Below are 17,064 nucleotides of genomic sequence, written 5' to 3' on the forward strand. Positions count from 1 at the left end.
AATTAAGAATGGAATAACCTCAATTATTAACCATGTTGTGAATATTCTGTACTTTAAATTTAAATTATAAAATTAATTACTTTAATAAACACAGACTGTGTAACATTGATGCAACACATCTGTTCAGGTAGGGATACAACTTTAACCTGTTTAAAGCCAAAAATGAAATTTTACTTATTTATTTATCTATATTTTTTAATATAAAAGAACAATGACTAAAAGGCATGAACTGCTAAGCAATCATGTTTGTTGTAAGCAAATTTCATTCTACATGCTTTTTTTTTTTTTTTAAATAGTTTAATATTTTATGCCATGTAAAACATTAACCTAAATAGGTTAATGTTTTGCATTGCAAATGAGCTCATTACAGTTTTAAAAAAAATTCTGTACTTTAATATTAAGACTGATATATGCCTTCATAAATATTATTAATAAATTTTGAAAATAATAACAAGCCGAGCACTGAATCCTGTGGGATCTTCACTAATAACATTAGTCCACAAAGACCAGTATCCATTAATAACCACTTCCTGTTTTCTCCTACTCAGCTGCCCCTTTATCTGTAGCAGTAACTTGCCCTTAATGCCACACAGTTCCAATTTGTGCAGCAGTCTATTTTGTGGAACAGCATCAAAAGCTCTTCCGAAATCTAAGTGCAGGATTCCAAAATTATTTTTTTTGGCATTCAGATTAGTCAGACAAAGACAGTTGGTAACAAAGGAAATTAATGGAACTGTGATTTTCATGTAACTGCATTATTTTCCTAAACACAGAAGTCAACTTGTTGGCCTGTAATTATTTCGTTCACCCTCTAATCTCCCTTTGCACATTTCCAAACCATAAAGACTTTCCCTAAATCCAAAGATGATCTTGTAATTATGGTTAAAGATTTGTTTACACATTTTGCTTCCTCTATTAATATAATTGGATAGATCCAAAATGTCTTACTTGTTGTAGCTTCAACAACATCTGTTCCACTTCCTTCTCAGTTATCACATAATCATTCAGCTCCTGTTAGAATTTGATATACTTCTAGCATCCCCCATGCTTAAAAAAACTGTGTGTGAATGCAGATTGCAAAATATATATTCATTTATTCAGAAACCAGAACCGGATCATCAGTTATACCATTTGTGTCTAGTGGATTAAAGGTTCATCCCTTTCTTTCTGGTGTTAACATATTGAAGGGATTTTATGTTTAATTTATATTTTAATTTATAATGGGAATTTTAACTTTCCAGATATTCACTGGAAACTTTGGATTGGTCACTCATACAGTATCAAGAAGTTTGTAGATTTATTGAATGCATGTTAATGACAGAAAGCAATACTCTTGATCTGATTATCAGCAGTGACCTTTTATGCATTTAAGAATCTGCAAGTAAATAACACACTAGGTGGCACTGAAGGGCAAAGGGAAGGGCTTTTTCTTTCATAAAGGTGACTATTGTGGTGTTAGACAGCTTTAAATGTAGTAGGACCAGCTGATGATGTTACCAACAGCAAATTCTAAATAGGAAAGCATTCTGGAATGCAGCTGTATAGAAGCTACTAGGCTTTTTATACCAATTAAAAATTTTGTTACCAATCGATTTTACTCTAGTGCTGCCATATATGTTTTCACATTAAAAGATCTCAATCCAGTATCCATGAGAACTGACATGAAGAAGTTGTATTAGCCCAATTAAGGGTAGGCCACACCACATACACACATCTTTATCTGCTTGCAGTCACTGACCCACCACAGCACACAAATTGAAGAACCCATCTTACAGTCCAGCATATACTTATAGATTGCTCTATTTTACCCTAGGGACTCACATCTAGTGGGTATGGGCTTGGCAAACCCAGGATCCTGAGCTGGATATCACAATTCTTCTCTTTCTTGGTGAACCCCCTCTCTCTCTCTCTCTCTCTCTCTCTCTCTCTCTCTCTCTCTCTCTCTCTCTCTCTCTCTCTCTCAGGATAACAGGGAATTTTTTTTTTTTTTTTGGCTGGTACAGCATAAGCCTCATGCTTCCTTGCACCATATGGCTAATAATAATAAATGATAAATAAATTTACAACAGTGAGCAACAAACTCTCTTTGCCTCATTTTCACAGGTGGGAAGGAGCAACAGTGCGTAGCACATGCTTCTTGATTAAACCGGGGTTCGAGCCCGTCACCACCAAATACGGAGGATGCGGAAAGGTCAGGGAATGACCACCGCATTTCCCGGAGCAATATGGCCTTAGTTGCTAATGCTCCTAAAAATCAAATAACAAACATCTAACAAACAAGCCTCATTTTCAGCAAAGAACATTGTGTATTGCTGATCTCCTAGCAGATATGCCACATGTCGACAAAATCTTTACTTTCCTGAAACAGATACAAGTCTATAAGCACTCTAAAATTCAACTGCAACCCACATTGATAAAAAAAAAAGCATTGAACTTGACCATAGTAGGTGCATTTTGGCCATGTTGCCCTTGCGCCGAAAGCCCACACGCATGGGCACACACACACACACTCCCCCTTCAGTAACTACTTCAAGATCTTAACATCATATTAGACACTGCTGCCCATTCAATAATGTAATCCCTTCCACCTCGCATTCTCATCTATCACATGCAGCTCTAGGCTGGCACTCCATCCTATGTTTACCTGAAACTATGCTTCATATCACTCTGACTACTCTTGACTTCTTGTCAATCTTTACTGATAGCTTGAAGTCAGAATCATCTGTGGGACCTGCTGCCAACTTCCAAGACAGTACTGTATTGATAAGATTTCCCACAATTGTAGTAGAAGGCTAACTTTGCATGCTATAGGTTAGCCCTGGACCCCATTAAAACATACAGTTGCTAAAGGTGTGTGGTGAACACACTGTTTCAGTGCATTAGAGATGTTATTGGTGATGAGATGTAATCCTCCTCCCATTCAGTTTCAGGGTTCTATTCAGATGCTACATTCTCTTCCCAAATGTTCATTTGAATCCAAAGCCACACTGGGATTAGAGGTGATGAACTGCCAGATGCTGCTGCCAGGTCAGCACAAATCTCAGGTTACTGAGATATAACAGATATAATACATAACAGGTAAGACTTCCAGTGGCAACAGTTATGGTCACAAACAAGCTATATCTGATTAAGCTTGTAATCAAATTGCAGCAGTCTAGTCTACATAGGAACTTTGACATAGCTGAGTAGTCAATTGTGAGAATGCATTAGCATGCATATTTAAGTGAACCACGGTTCAAGTCTGTCTGACTGCTAAATATGGTTAATGATTGTACTCATTGCTAAAATAATTAATTGTAAATTTTGGTGGTCATGTCCCAGTGTATAAACAAGATTACTGCTGCATAGGACACAGTTGTCTTACACACTTTTCTGCTAGTCTGATGATCCTACTGCTGTGTAAAAATGAATGCCATATTTCTAATGAATGCCATTTATCTTTTACTGCTTTTAGCCATCTGACAGAACCCTGTACATGCCATCAGATTTTATTCGATAATGAGAGTAAAATATTTGACTATTTCAAACTTAAAATAGTAAAGATTGCTCCATAATTACAGACGTATGAATATATTAAAAATTCAATTAATTTGATAAAGAATTCCTTCTCTGTCCTTTTTCAGGTATTTTCATTTGTTCTTCATTAGGTAACACTCATTTTATTCAGTTTACTCTCAAATTTTATTTCAGTTTGTGACACCTTTTGTTACTGAGGTAGATATATCATCTCACTTCTGATTAACTTTCTTCTATTTGCTCTAGTTTTTCCTTTCTGGAAACCCTAAACCTGGGAAACATACTGTTTCATTGGTTTTTGGAATTTTTCTTCTTTTTCTGTTATCTTTTTCTATATGGGCAGACTCTATTTTATTATAAAATTTTTCAGCTACATTTTCTGGCTGGTCAATGTTGAAAAGAATATTTATCATCAGCAGTAAGGCTGTTGAATCTGAATCCTTTAAAGATCATGAAATTCCAATTACAACAGTGTCACACGCTGTTTATTCTCCTTGTGCTTCATAGCATTAGTAGTGGCAAATGATGCAAGAAAGCAAGCTTATAGAGCATCGGCCAAAAAAAAAAAAAAAAACTGCACCTCCAATTTCACCTATTCATTCCCTCCAATAGTATGTTTAATTCTTCCTTGAATTTATTTAAGCTATCAACTTCCTAAAATAACAGATGGCAGTTTGTTCCAGCCTCAAACACCTGCTAGCTAATGGCAAACTTCTTCACATCTATTCTGCAATAATCCTTCCTCAATTTGAATTTTTGTCCCTTCATGTCTTTATTCCAATAAAGAGGAAAAATGTGATCATCACTGAGCATGCTCAATCCATTTAAAGCCTTTTGTTTCTCCCCATCAATCTCATTGTCCTTCTCTGTACTCCTTCCAGCAGCTCTACATCTTTCATAAAATGAAGCCTCCAGACTATGCAGTATTCAAGATGTGGCCTGACCATTGCTTCTTAAAATGGATAACCACATCCTTATCCATGCTAGCAAAATTCCTCTCTGTCATTGACAAAACCTCATGAGCTGCTCTGGCTGCCTGTCTACACTTCTCAGAGAACTTCACATTCGACTGCAAAATTACTCCCAACATCTTTTTCATTTTCAACAATATGGCTAAGGGAAAATTTTTGAATAGATGTGCAAAAGTTTGGATGTTTTGATTTGAAGTTTCAAGCAAAGAATAGATGTGCAGAAGTTTGCCCTTAGCCAAACTTCTGCACATTTATTCTACAACTGACTTACCTCAATTTAAATCTAGCCCCCCTCAGGTTCATAATCTCAGCAAGTGGAAGAATCCCATCAGCACTGAACCTACTCGAACCATTCAAAACCTTGTACACCTCAATCAAATCACCTCACAGGTGCCTAGTCTCCAGATGCTGCAACTTGCATAACTAAAGCCCTTTCTTTGTAAGTGCACCCCTTTGTTCCTCTCACCAATCTTGTTGCCCTTCTCTGTACTTGTTCTAGCAACTCTACATCCTTCCTAAAATGAGGCCTGCAGACCTGTATGCAGTACTCAAGGTGTGGCCTGACAATTGTCTTATACAAAGGGATAATCACCTCCTTGTCTCTGGTAGAAAAATTCCTATATATCATTGACAAAACTCCATGACCTGCTCTGGCAGCCTGTCAGCACTGCTGCCCTTATGCATATGGTAGGAAAGACTAACAAGGCATATTCAGTGCCAGAAACATTTTGTGGGAACTGTTTAAACACCTTTCATATACTCATACATGCCAATAGTAGCAGTGGAAAGAAGAAAGACATAGCCAAAAGAATATGAGCTGAATCTCTGCTATCAGAAAACAGACAAGCTTGTTAAACTGAAATGCAATAAACGTTTATGTGCCTGGGGCCAAGAAATGGACAAATTTTCCAGGGCTACACAAACAGACAAGATTATCCCACCCTATTCATTAGCTGCAACAAAAATAACCATAGTAGTTTCAGTGTTTTTTTTTTTTCTAAAAAAAATAAGCTTCCAGAACACACAAATTTGTGGTTGATGAAGAGATATTTTATAGAAATGCAGTTTAATGTGTAATGTTTTTTTTTTTTCTCTTCACAAAATTCAATATGTAAATATAGAATAAAATAGAATTATAAACATTCATATATTTCAAGTATATTTTTATCTTAATTTTAGTATATTGTAATTGGGTGGCTTTGAATGCAGTAATGAGGTAATGTGTGTGGTTGGAATCATTTGCATACGTTACTTTGCTGTTTGGATGTGCAAAATGTCATAAACATCAGGTCATAAAATATCATTTCATAAGTGGTGGTTGGACATTTTACATGTAATGTGCATCAATCTAGTTAATAGTAATTATATTTAAAATATCTGAATTAAAAAATTTAGAATATAAATACTATATTTATTAAATATTTGTAATATGAATTTTGAATATTATTTATACTTTTTTTAAAAAATTTGTTGATTTTATATTTTGCATTAAAACAACTTCTGGAACAGTGTGCTACAGTGCATTCTGGCAGGAATAAAAATTCCTGGATAATTATAAGTAATAATCATAATGAGTTTGCAAGTCTAGTAGTATATGCAAAATATACAAGTATTATTCTGAACAGCATATGGCCAGAGGGGATAATATGAGAATTTAGCAGTTATTGAGCATTTTAGCAGTCATAGATTAAAATGCTAATGTTCATTTCTTTAAAAAGAAAAATATTACAGGTATAACAGCTGGCATTATAATATAAATTATTACCTGATAATTTATATGCATCCCATGCATTTTTCTTTACTGCTACAAGTTGCATCAGTTCATCTGATGTCCATTTAGCTGTATGCCTTGAACTGTATCTCTTAGTTGGTATAAAAAGCCGAGTAGCTTCTAGTTCTTCATAGAATTTAAAAATTGTCTGAGACGACTATAATCACCTTTATGAAAACAGAAGCCCTAGCCTTTGACAGCAGTTACATCTTGAAATAAATTCCACATTAATTCATTGTGATCACTGCCTCCTGCTGGGTCTTATCTGGAGTTTCTTAATGCAAGAAGAATCACTGCTGATAATCAGATCAAGGGTATTGCTTTCTCTCTAATGTGCTAGTATAGGAAACAATCATCCAATAAAACCACAAAGGTCTTGCCATTCAGTTATTGACTGACTCACAAGTCCATTCAATATCTGGAAAGTTAGTCTCTCCCCCGCTTAAAAATCACCCGTTGATGTTGCGCTTGAATATCTCTTTAAATTGTAATTATACAGAAGAATTGTATTTATTCCAGAGAATAGAAGTAGAACACAGTTTACAGTGGAAGTCACATGTTTTCTCCAAAATACATAGAAATAAGCTGCCCCCCCCCCCAAAAAATTCTTAACCATAAAAAATGTTTTCACTGTCAGCAGAATCTTCCAGCTTGTGCTGTATATGTTTCTCAAAAATTAAAATGGAATAGGATAAATAATTGTCTTCTGAAATAACTCATTGAGCATTTTTTTTTTTTTGTTTTTGTTTAGTTACAACACTGAATACCTCATCTTCATTAATACCTATTTTTTATGAATACAGATCATTAATATTATCAAAATCACATCACCAGTTTTTTTTTTTTTAAATTTTATTTCATGTCATGTTGTAAACATGAAACTAGCACAAGTAGTCAGACATGCTGGTCAACAGATGTTTTAACTGGAAAAGAAAAGGTTCCTTCCAACATGAAACAGAGAACGTCATCCATTTAAGATTTTATTCAAGTATGTGTTTGCTAATTTTCCAGTGGTTGGAGGGGGTGGTTGGTTACACTTAGTGATCATTATTTATTAACAAAAAAAAGTTGAACAGTTTATTTTACAAGGTATAATTCCTCGACACACTGATATAAGAACAATATAGCATTAGTAGTGGCATATGATGCAAGAAAGCAAGCATATACAGCATCAGCCAAAAAAAAAAAAAAAAAAAAAACCACTTCCCATTCACCTCTCCATCAGCTCCAGATGTTTTTCCAATTCTTCCTTGAATTTATTTAAGCTATCAACTTCCACAGTGACAGATGGAAGTTTGTTCCAGCAATCTAAAGACAAATTTCCACACATCTGTTCTGCAACTGTCCTTCCTCAATTTGAATTTATGCCCCTTCAAGTGCATAATCTGAGCAAGAAGAAGAATCCCATCAGCACTGAGCTTGATCAAACCATTTAAAAAGTTAAACGCCTCAATCAGATCACCTTATAGGTGCCTAGTCTCCAAACTCTGTAATTTGCAGAACTTAAGCCTTTATTCGTAAGAGCAATCCTTTGTTCCCCTCAATCATCTTGTTACCCTTCTCTGTATCCGTTCCAGCAGGTCTACATACTTCTAAAATGAGGCCTCTACACCTGTATGCAGTACTTAAGGTGTGGCCTGACCATTGCCTTATACAAAGGGATAATCACCTCCTTATTCCTGTATATCATTGACAAAACCCCATGAGCTGCTCTGGCAGCCTGTTGTACTCCTCTGAAAACTTCATATCTGATGGCATAATTACTCACAGACATTTTTCATTCTCCATTACTCTGAGTGTAGTATGGCACAGTTGGTACATTATTCTGAGGTTACTGCTACCCATATGCAATGCTTTGCATTTGTCAATGTTAAAATTCAGGTGCCACCTATCAGCCCATTTGCTCAACTTTTCTAGATCCTTTTGCAGCCACACACTGCTGTTACTGTAATTAACAACCCTGCTAAACTTTGTATCATCTGCAAACTTGGTTATTAAGCCTTTTATACCTTCATGAATATCATTTATAAATATAGAAAATAGCAACAATGGTCCCAATACCAAACCATGGGGTACTCCACTAATAACATTAGTTCACGACGAGCAGTGTCCATTGAATACCATTCTCTATCTTCTCCTGCTCAACCATCCTTTTATCAATAACAGCAACTCTCCCTTAATGCCATACTGCTCCAATTTGTAGAGCAACCTATTATGTGCAACAGTATCAAAAGCTTTCCTGAAATCCAAGTATATGATATAAAAATTATTTTTTGTATCCAGTTCCTTTGTGACCACATTGTAGTATCCAATCAAATTGGTTAGGCAATATTTCCCCTTATACCCATGCTATGTCTGAACTATAGCTGCTGCAGTCTTGTCAAGATGATCCTACATTGCTTCATTAACCGGTGACTCCATTACTTTCCCCGGAACAGAAGTTAAACTAACAGTTTGTAATTACTCGTGTCACTCTTTGATCCCCTTTTGTGAATTCAGGATACATTTGCACTTTTTCAGTTTGAGACCTCCCCCTGACCTCCACAAGGATGCTCTCATAATAATGGCTAAGGATCTGCTTACCTCCTATGCCCCTCTCTTAGTATATTTGGATAGATCCCATGAACCCCAGGTGCCTTTCTAATGTTCATCAATTTCTCCTCCACTTTACTCTCAGTTATTACAAAGTCATTTACCTCCCTATTAGAGATGAATAAACTTCTGGCCTACAGAATTCCTCATGTGTGAATGTAGATGCAAAATACTCATTCAGTTTGTCAACTACCTGAGAAGGATTGTCAATGGTCAAACCATCAATATTTTAACCCCAGGGGCTCACATCTGGTGAGTATGGGCTTGGCACACCCATGGTCCTGAGCTGGATATCATCATTCTTCTCTTTCTTGATGATTCTCTTTTACTTCTCTCTCTCTCTCTCTCTCTCTCTCTCTCTCTCTCTCTCTCTCTCTCTCTCTCTCTCTCTCTCTCAGGGTAACTCGGGGAATTTTTTTTTTTTGCTGGTTCAGCATAAGCTTCAGGCTTCCTTGAACCATATGGCTAATAATAATAATAAAAAACACCTCCTCACCAACGAATCCTTTAATAACAACTATAAGTAGTATGTTGATACATACTCAGGAACGCCAGCTAGTAGTCATCTTTTGCTGGATCCCAGGCCACACTGAGATATCTGGAAATGAATATGCAGACATGCCACCAAACATCCATCTAATCCAGCTTCATTGTGTTCTCTTGTTCCATATGTAGACTACAAATCTAATATACAAAGAATATGTAAGGAACAATGGACACTTACAGGGCAAACTAAAACAGATAATAAGCTCTTTCAAATAAAACCAGATCCACAGTCATAGGCCTCTAGCTTCCAGGAAAACAGAAAGGAAGAAGTAATCCTAGCAAGAGTTGGTCACAGTTAAATTACTCACCTATTTCTCCTCACAGGCAATGATCCTCCACAGTGTATGCACTGCAATTCTCAACCCACAATGAAGCACATTCTTGTTGAATGTACCTTGTACTCGCACGCCCGGCAACTCTGTTTTCTTCCTAATCTTAAAGAATCTTTGAAGCTCTCTCATATCATAGATAATGATGCCAACCCCATAGAATTTTTCTCCTTTCTCAAATGGATAAACTTATATGATCATTTCTGACTGTTTGTATTACAGTCATCACGAGTATCTTCCACATCACTGATAGGCACAATATGGCCTGAGCAGCCCCTGCATCAAAAATAATAACAATAACCGTCCCGAATTAATTGTGTAAACTGACCTAACCTTTTATCACTAAAACTTTTTTTTACACACACCAAAAATGAAAGATTATTAAAAAATCCCACACTTTTGCTTGAATCCATCCCTAATTAGTGGCATAAACTAAATAACCTTTTTTAAAACTACATAAAAAGAAAACAAAAATTCAACTTATCTTTCAACTAGAAGCAAGTCTGTAATTATAGAAAACGGACAGACAGTGATATCAACTGAACAAACAGTAGAAATATTGTACAGTGTGTGAAAGGAAAAAAAAAACACTAGCCAAAAATGAAAGTCTATTAAAAAAACTCACTTCTTTTGCTTGAATCCATTCCGAATTAGAAAAATCACAATCTGAAAAGAGAACCAATAAAAGTCACATGATAAAAAAGTGCAAGACGCAAAAGCAAACAGAAACACAATCATATGTAGACTGATATTAAATAACAACCTACCAATCAAAACTGAGCACCTCCCCCTCCTCGACGACACAAACAGCAAACCACATAGTTTCAAGTTTAATCATTTGGCTGCCCACCCGCCTAACTGCATTTTAACCAAAACACATGTAGTGCTATATATTACAGTTTATAATCCTTTGCTGATACTGATTACACTGCTACAAGCTACATAGAAACTTCCAGTATCTGCTATATCAATACGAAAACAGTGGCAGCAGAATTCATATGCTCCTGTCAATACAATGCCAGCAGAAGTTGACTGTGGTTTTTTATGCAATTACAAAGGCCAATTAAAGAATAAATACAAAATTTTGTACACCAAATTAATCAGAAAGTTACAAAAAAAATACTAGACTACTAAATTTAAATGAAAAGTTAGAGAAAACCAATAATTTCAAATCAATATATAAAATTCCACTTAGTGGCTTGTGAAACATGTAGCACCCCTAGCCTTGGCAGCAGATCCTCACAGCAGAATATATTCCTTCTAAAAAAATGCCAACAAGCTGTCATAACTTGAAATTCAGTTTCATTGTTTTCATTTTCTTTTTCTCCCTCCAAATTTTTGTTCATTCATTGTGTTCTCTTGTTCCATATGTAGACTACAAATCTAATATACAAAGTAAATAGGTCCATCCTGTGAAAATATCACTAATTCTTTAAGTAATGATTTTCACTCAGTTGCAATAGAAATGCTTTAATATAAACTCGGGAAATTTTCATATCAGTTTATTTGTCGTATCATTTTTTATATGACATTTAATCAAATTCAGTGTTTATGCTCTTTTCAATATGTTGTGATCTACCTTAGTAGCTTGTGGTTATAAAATAATAATATTTTTATACATAGGATGATTTTTGGTGTGTAATGGAAATAGCAGGTGTAAAACAGCATGTAGCAGCTCTCATAAGGAACAGTAGAATTGTTTGCACCAAAGCAACGGTAAGTACACTTGTTTTAATTATTTTTACACACAAACCTAAAAGATGGTTTTATATATGTGTACATATTTCATACTAACATTTGCACTACAAAGTTTGTGTTTAAATATGTATACCAACAGCCAATATCAGAATTGTATATACAGGAAGCTTACATATTCAAGCAGGGTAAAATTCTGATGATATCTTCAAAGTCAATGTTATTTCCTACTTTGCAGAATTGGCATGTATCACAGAAGAATGACAGCACCCTATATTGAGCAGCAGTCACACCTGAGCCATTTCATCCATATTCATATGTACTTTTGATTTCCCAATTTTACCTGTGAAGACATCATTAGTATTGGATCAATAAAGCATAAAGGTTGGGCATTCACAAACAATATAGGGCATGAACCTAGCTTGTCTTCACAAGAGGAATATCTTTTCATAATATCCAAAAATTAATTTATTTACAAGTTAGCCTATTGAACTTACCTTACAGCTAAGGGTTTAACACAAATATAAAGTACTAAATATAAGTAGAGAAAAGTGAAACCTAAAAATTGATTTACAAGGGGGGGGGAATCAAAAAAGATTTGTATTCACCCAGTTGTTGTGGTAGAAAGATGAACTTTTTTTTTTTTTTGTTTGATACCTTGAAATCTATATAGCCAAATTTTGGTTTTGTCTGATAATTCTTTTTCTTTTCTTTGCAGCATTGAATGAAGTGTCACAATGGATAAAGTGATTCGGTTCCTCTTTCTGCAAGGGTAAATATGCTCACTATTTATGGAGAAGACTGCCAAGGTTAGGCATATTATTAACAATATGTAATAATATGCAATATTACATATTGGTATAAACAGTTCAAACATAGAAGAACTTCAGTGTATGAAGAAAACCCAGAACATCCAGCACCTGCTGTAACAGAAGAGAGCACTGCAAAAGTTGAGGAATTAATTAGTCTGCTAGATGTCTTTCAGACATCTAGCAGACTAACTGATTGGTGTGACATAAGCATTGGGAGATCAAAATTGAGAGTAGGAATGTGCTATAGGCCTAATGACTCTGATGAGTATAACAAGAAACTGTACAGGGAAATAGAGTGGGCCAGTAAATCAGAGAGTCTTATAATGGGGGATTTTAATTTCCCAGATATTGACTGGAATTTGTGGGTTGGTCACTCACACACTAGCAAGGCTTTTGTGGATTTATTGGATGATTGTTTTCTACATCAGCATGTTAGGGAGGCAACTAGGGGGAGTAATACTCTTGATTTGATTATCAGTAGTGATTCTTCATGCATTAAGAATCTGCAGATAAATGAACCACTAGGTGGCAGTGATCACAGTGTGCTGAAGTGGGATTTATTCAAAGAGGTAACTACCATCAGGGGTAAAGGGAAGGGTTATTGCTTTCGTAAAGGCGACAACGATGGTCTGAGACAGTATTTAAATTCTATACAGTGGGACCAACTGATGATGTTACCAACAGCAAATTCAAAATGGGAAGCATTCAAAGAACTTATCTTGGAAGCTACTAGGCTTTACATACCAACTAAGAAATATTGTTCAAGGTTTAGGCCTAAATGGATGTCAGATGAACTAATGAGACATATGGCAGAGAAGAAAAATGCATGGGATACATATAAATTAACACGTGACACAGAAGCCTATGATAGATATAAGTTGATCTGTAACCAAGTTACAAAGCAGGTTAGGCAGGCGAAGGCAGATTACAAGAAATCTTTAGCAAGGGATGCAGAGAAAAACAGCAAAGAGTTCTTTACTTATGTAAACTCTAGAAGGAAGGGGATGAATCAGATTGGTCCACTTGATATTGATGGTCCAACTGTTGATGATCCTGCTCAGGTAGCTAACAAACTAAATGAATATTTTGCATCGATGTTCACACATGAGGAGTTATTCAGCGAGGGGAATGCCCGAGGTGTATTCAACTCTGGCAGTAAGCTAGATAATCTTGTAATAACTGAGAGTAAAGTGGAGGAGAAATTGTTGAAGATAAACACAAGAAAGGCACCTGGGGTGGATGGGATCTATCCAGTTATATTAAAGGAGGCAGCCAAGGAAGTCAGCAAACCCTTAGCCATAATTATGAGAGCTTCCTTGGACTCAATGGAGGTACCCATAGACTGGAGATGTGCAAATGTGACCCCAATTCACAAAGGAGGACGGAGCAATATGGCCTTAGTTGCTAATGCTCCTAAAAACCAAATAACAAACAAACAACAAACAAAGGAGGATCAAAATCTGACACAAGTAATTATAGACCTGCGAGTTTAACTTCTGTCCCAGGAAAATTAATGGACGCACTGGTTAAAGAAGCACTGCAGGATCATCTAGACAAGACTTCAGTTATAGCTCGTACACAGCATGGTTTTGTTAAGGGGAAGTCTTGCCTGACCAATTTGATTGGATATTATGATGCAGTCAAAAAGAACTGGATGCAGGGAATAACTTTGATATTATATACTTGGATCTTAGAAACGCTTTTGATACTGTTGCACATGGAAGACTGCTGCACAAATTGGAGCAGTGTGGTATTGGGGGCAAATTGCTGCTATGGATAAAGGCGTGGTTGAGGGGGAGAAGACAGAGTGGACTAATGTTATTAGTTGAGTCCCTCAGAGTTCACTGTTGGGTCCATTATTGTTTTCTGTATTTATAAATAATATTGATGATGGTATATCAAGCTTAATGTCCAAGTTTGCAGATGATACAAAAGTTGGCAGGGTTGTTAAGGACACTACTGACGCTATGCTGCTGGAAGAGGCTCTGAAAAGGTTGAGCAGATGGGCTGAGAGGTGGCAAATGGAGTTTAACATTGACAAATGTAAAGTACTACATATGGGAAACAGTAACCCCAGAGTGATGTATCAACTCTGTAGTACTACACTGACAGTGGTAGAGAATGAAAAGGACCTGGGGGGGGGGGTAATTGTGCAGGCAGATATGAAGTTTATGAGCAGTGCAGACAGACTACAAGAGTAGCTCATGGTGTCTTGTCAATGATATACAGGAATTTTTCTAGCAGGGATAAGGAAGTGATTATTCCCTTGTATAAGGCAATGGTCAGGCCACACCTTGAGTACTGTATACAGGTCTGGAGGCCTCATTTCAAGAAGGATGTAGAGCTGCTGGAACGAGTACAGAGAAGGGCAACAAGGTTAGTGAAGGGAACAAAGGATGGCTCTTACGAAGAAAGGCTAAAGTTTTGCAAATTATAGTGTCTGAAGACTAGGCACCGGCGAGGTGATCTGATAGAGGTGTATAAAGCCTTGAATGGTTTGAGCATGCTCAATGCTGATGGGATTCTGCCTCTTGCTCAGAATAATCACCTGAGAGGGCATAAATTCAAATTGAGGAAAGACAGATGTAGGATAGATGTGTGGAAATTTGCCTTTAGCCAGCAGGTAGTTGGTGGTGGAACAGACTTCCATCCCCTATTGTGGAAGTTGATAGCCTAAATAAATTTAAGGCTCAGCTGGACAGGTATTTCGAATGAATGGAGGGGTGAAGTGGAAGTTTTTTTTTTTTTTTTATTCCTGGCTGATGTTGCATAAGCTTGCTTTCTTGCATCATATGCCTTTACTAATGCTAAAATGCTAATGCTAATTCCCTTGACCTTTGCACCCTTCGATTTCTTCCTCCTTCCTGTGCTGAAGTCCTTTCTTCATCAGAAACACTCTGCTGCTGACGATGAGGTTATTTCTTCTGTGAAGTCATGGTTTAAAGGACAGTAGGAGGACTTCTAAAAAAAAAGTGGCCTGTGGAAATGTTTCGAGAGGTGGAAAAAATGTCATTTTGTCTGTTGACTATGTTGAAAAAAGTGTAATATACTGTTTGTTTCAATCTTCTATCACAACTACTGAGTGAATACAAATTTTTTGAATCCCCCCCCCATTGTACATATATTTTATCTAATTGATATAAAATTTGAAAATGGTTTTACTTCCTTTTCAAGTTGTTGCAGGACAAGATGGATTCTACATATTGAGATTGCAATTTATGACTGGTATTCCTAGGTTGCATACTAGAAAAATATTGATTTAGGATCCATAAGCTTTCTTGCCAGTGAATTTGCTGATGTCATAGTCCATCTGCTGTACATGGAGTTACATCTCCTTTTAAAGAAACCTGTCAACTACTAAAGCCAGAAGGTGATAGGTTGAAAGGTGAGTGGGGAGCATGAAGTCATTGATGAGGGATTCTCCACTTGCAGACCTTCTGAAATTAGTAGTTGTCTTTCCATCACTTTGATTGTTGTAGTTAATTGAAAGACAAAGATTCTGTTCAAGAAATTTTTGAAACTAAGTTGATTAGTCAGTTGATGGATGTGCAAATGGGATAGCCATGTTTATATAGAATCCACCATAAGTAGCCTGTACTCGTGTGATTCATTCAACGTCAGAGTGATAGATAAAGCTGAGTTCCAAATTTCTAAGAGAATTAATATTAACAAATTAATACATATACTTGAGTGTTAGTATTAGTAGTGGCAACCATCCTTCCTCAATTTGAGTTTATGCCCTCTCATGTGCATAGTCTGAGCAATAGAAAGAATCCTATCAGCATTGAGCTTTCTCAAGCCATTCAAAACTTTAAATGCTTCAATCAGATCACCTCACAGGTGCCTAGTCTCCAGATGCTGCAATTTGCACAACTGAAGCCTTTCTTGGTAAGAGTAATCGTTTGTACCCCTCACCAATCTCGCTGCCCTTCTCTGTACCCATTCAAGTAGCTCTACATCCTTCCTAAAATGTATGCCATGCTCAAGATGCGGCCTGACCATTATACAATGGAATAATCACCTCCTTATCTTTACTAGCAAAATTCCTGTATATCATTGACAAAACCCCATGAGCTGTCCTATTAGCCTGTCTGCACTGCTCAGAGAACTTCATATCTGACTGCATAATTACCCTGGAACTTTTTCATTTTCTACTGCCTTGAATGTAGTACCACACAGTTAATACATTACTCTGGGCTTACTGCTACCCTTATGCAGTATGCTTTGCTTTGTCAATATTAAACTTAAATTGCCATTTCTCAGCCCAGCTCCATAATTTTTCTAGATCCTGTTGCAGTAGCATACTATCATTACTGTCATTAACCACCCTGCCAACCTTTGTCATCTGAAAACTTTGACATTAAGCTTAATATGCCTTCATTAATAAATATAGAAAACAACAATGGGTACAGCACCGAACTCTAGAGGACTCTACTAATAACATTAATCCACAAAGAGCAGTGTCCATAAATAATCACTCTGTCTTCTAAAATTCAACTATCCCTTTATCTTTTATCCATAGCAGTAACTTGCCCTTAATGCTACACTGCTCCAATTTGTACAGAAAAAAAAAAGTATCAAAGGCTTTCCTAAACTCCAAATATATGATATAAAAATTATTTTTTTATATCCAGTTCCTTTGTGGCTACATAATAGTATCCAATCAGATTGGTCAGACAAGATGTGTTATATGTAGACCAGAAATATTGAGCAGATGCTGTCTATAAAAATGTAAGTAGACAATGATTTTTGTGGCATTCTCAATGAAGAAATTGGTGTTTAGCATAGAAAACAACGTTATGATCTCTGAGTGATGATTGCTTGAATTTTCC

The 17,064-nt window shown here is 36.3% G+C and overlaps 1 protein-coding gene across 1 annotated transcript in view; it reads left to right on the forward strand.

The window, feature by feature from the left end:
• LOC150076249 (plexin-B-like) overlaps positions 1 to 17,064 on the forward strand; it is a 705,969-nt gene that overhangs the window by 403,369 nt on the left and 285,536 nt on the right. The window contains exon 12 of the mRNA XM_090387297.1: positions 11,349 to 11,441. Within this exon, the coding sequence (XP_090243423.1) occupies positions 11,349 to 11,441 (93 nt within the window). The remainder of the gene's footprint in view (positions 1 to 11,348; positions 11,442 to 17,064) is intronic.

Source organism: Mastigoproctus giganteus, chromosome 13 (genome assembly GCF_048544385.1).
Source record: "Mastigoproctus giganteus isolate SK-2022 chromosome 13, ASM4854438v1, whole genome shotgun sequence".
Lineage (NCBI taxonomy): Eukaryota > Metazoa > Arthropoda > Arachnida > Uropygi > Thelyphonidae > Mastigoproctus > Mastigoproctus giganteus.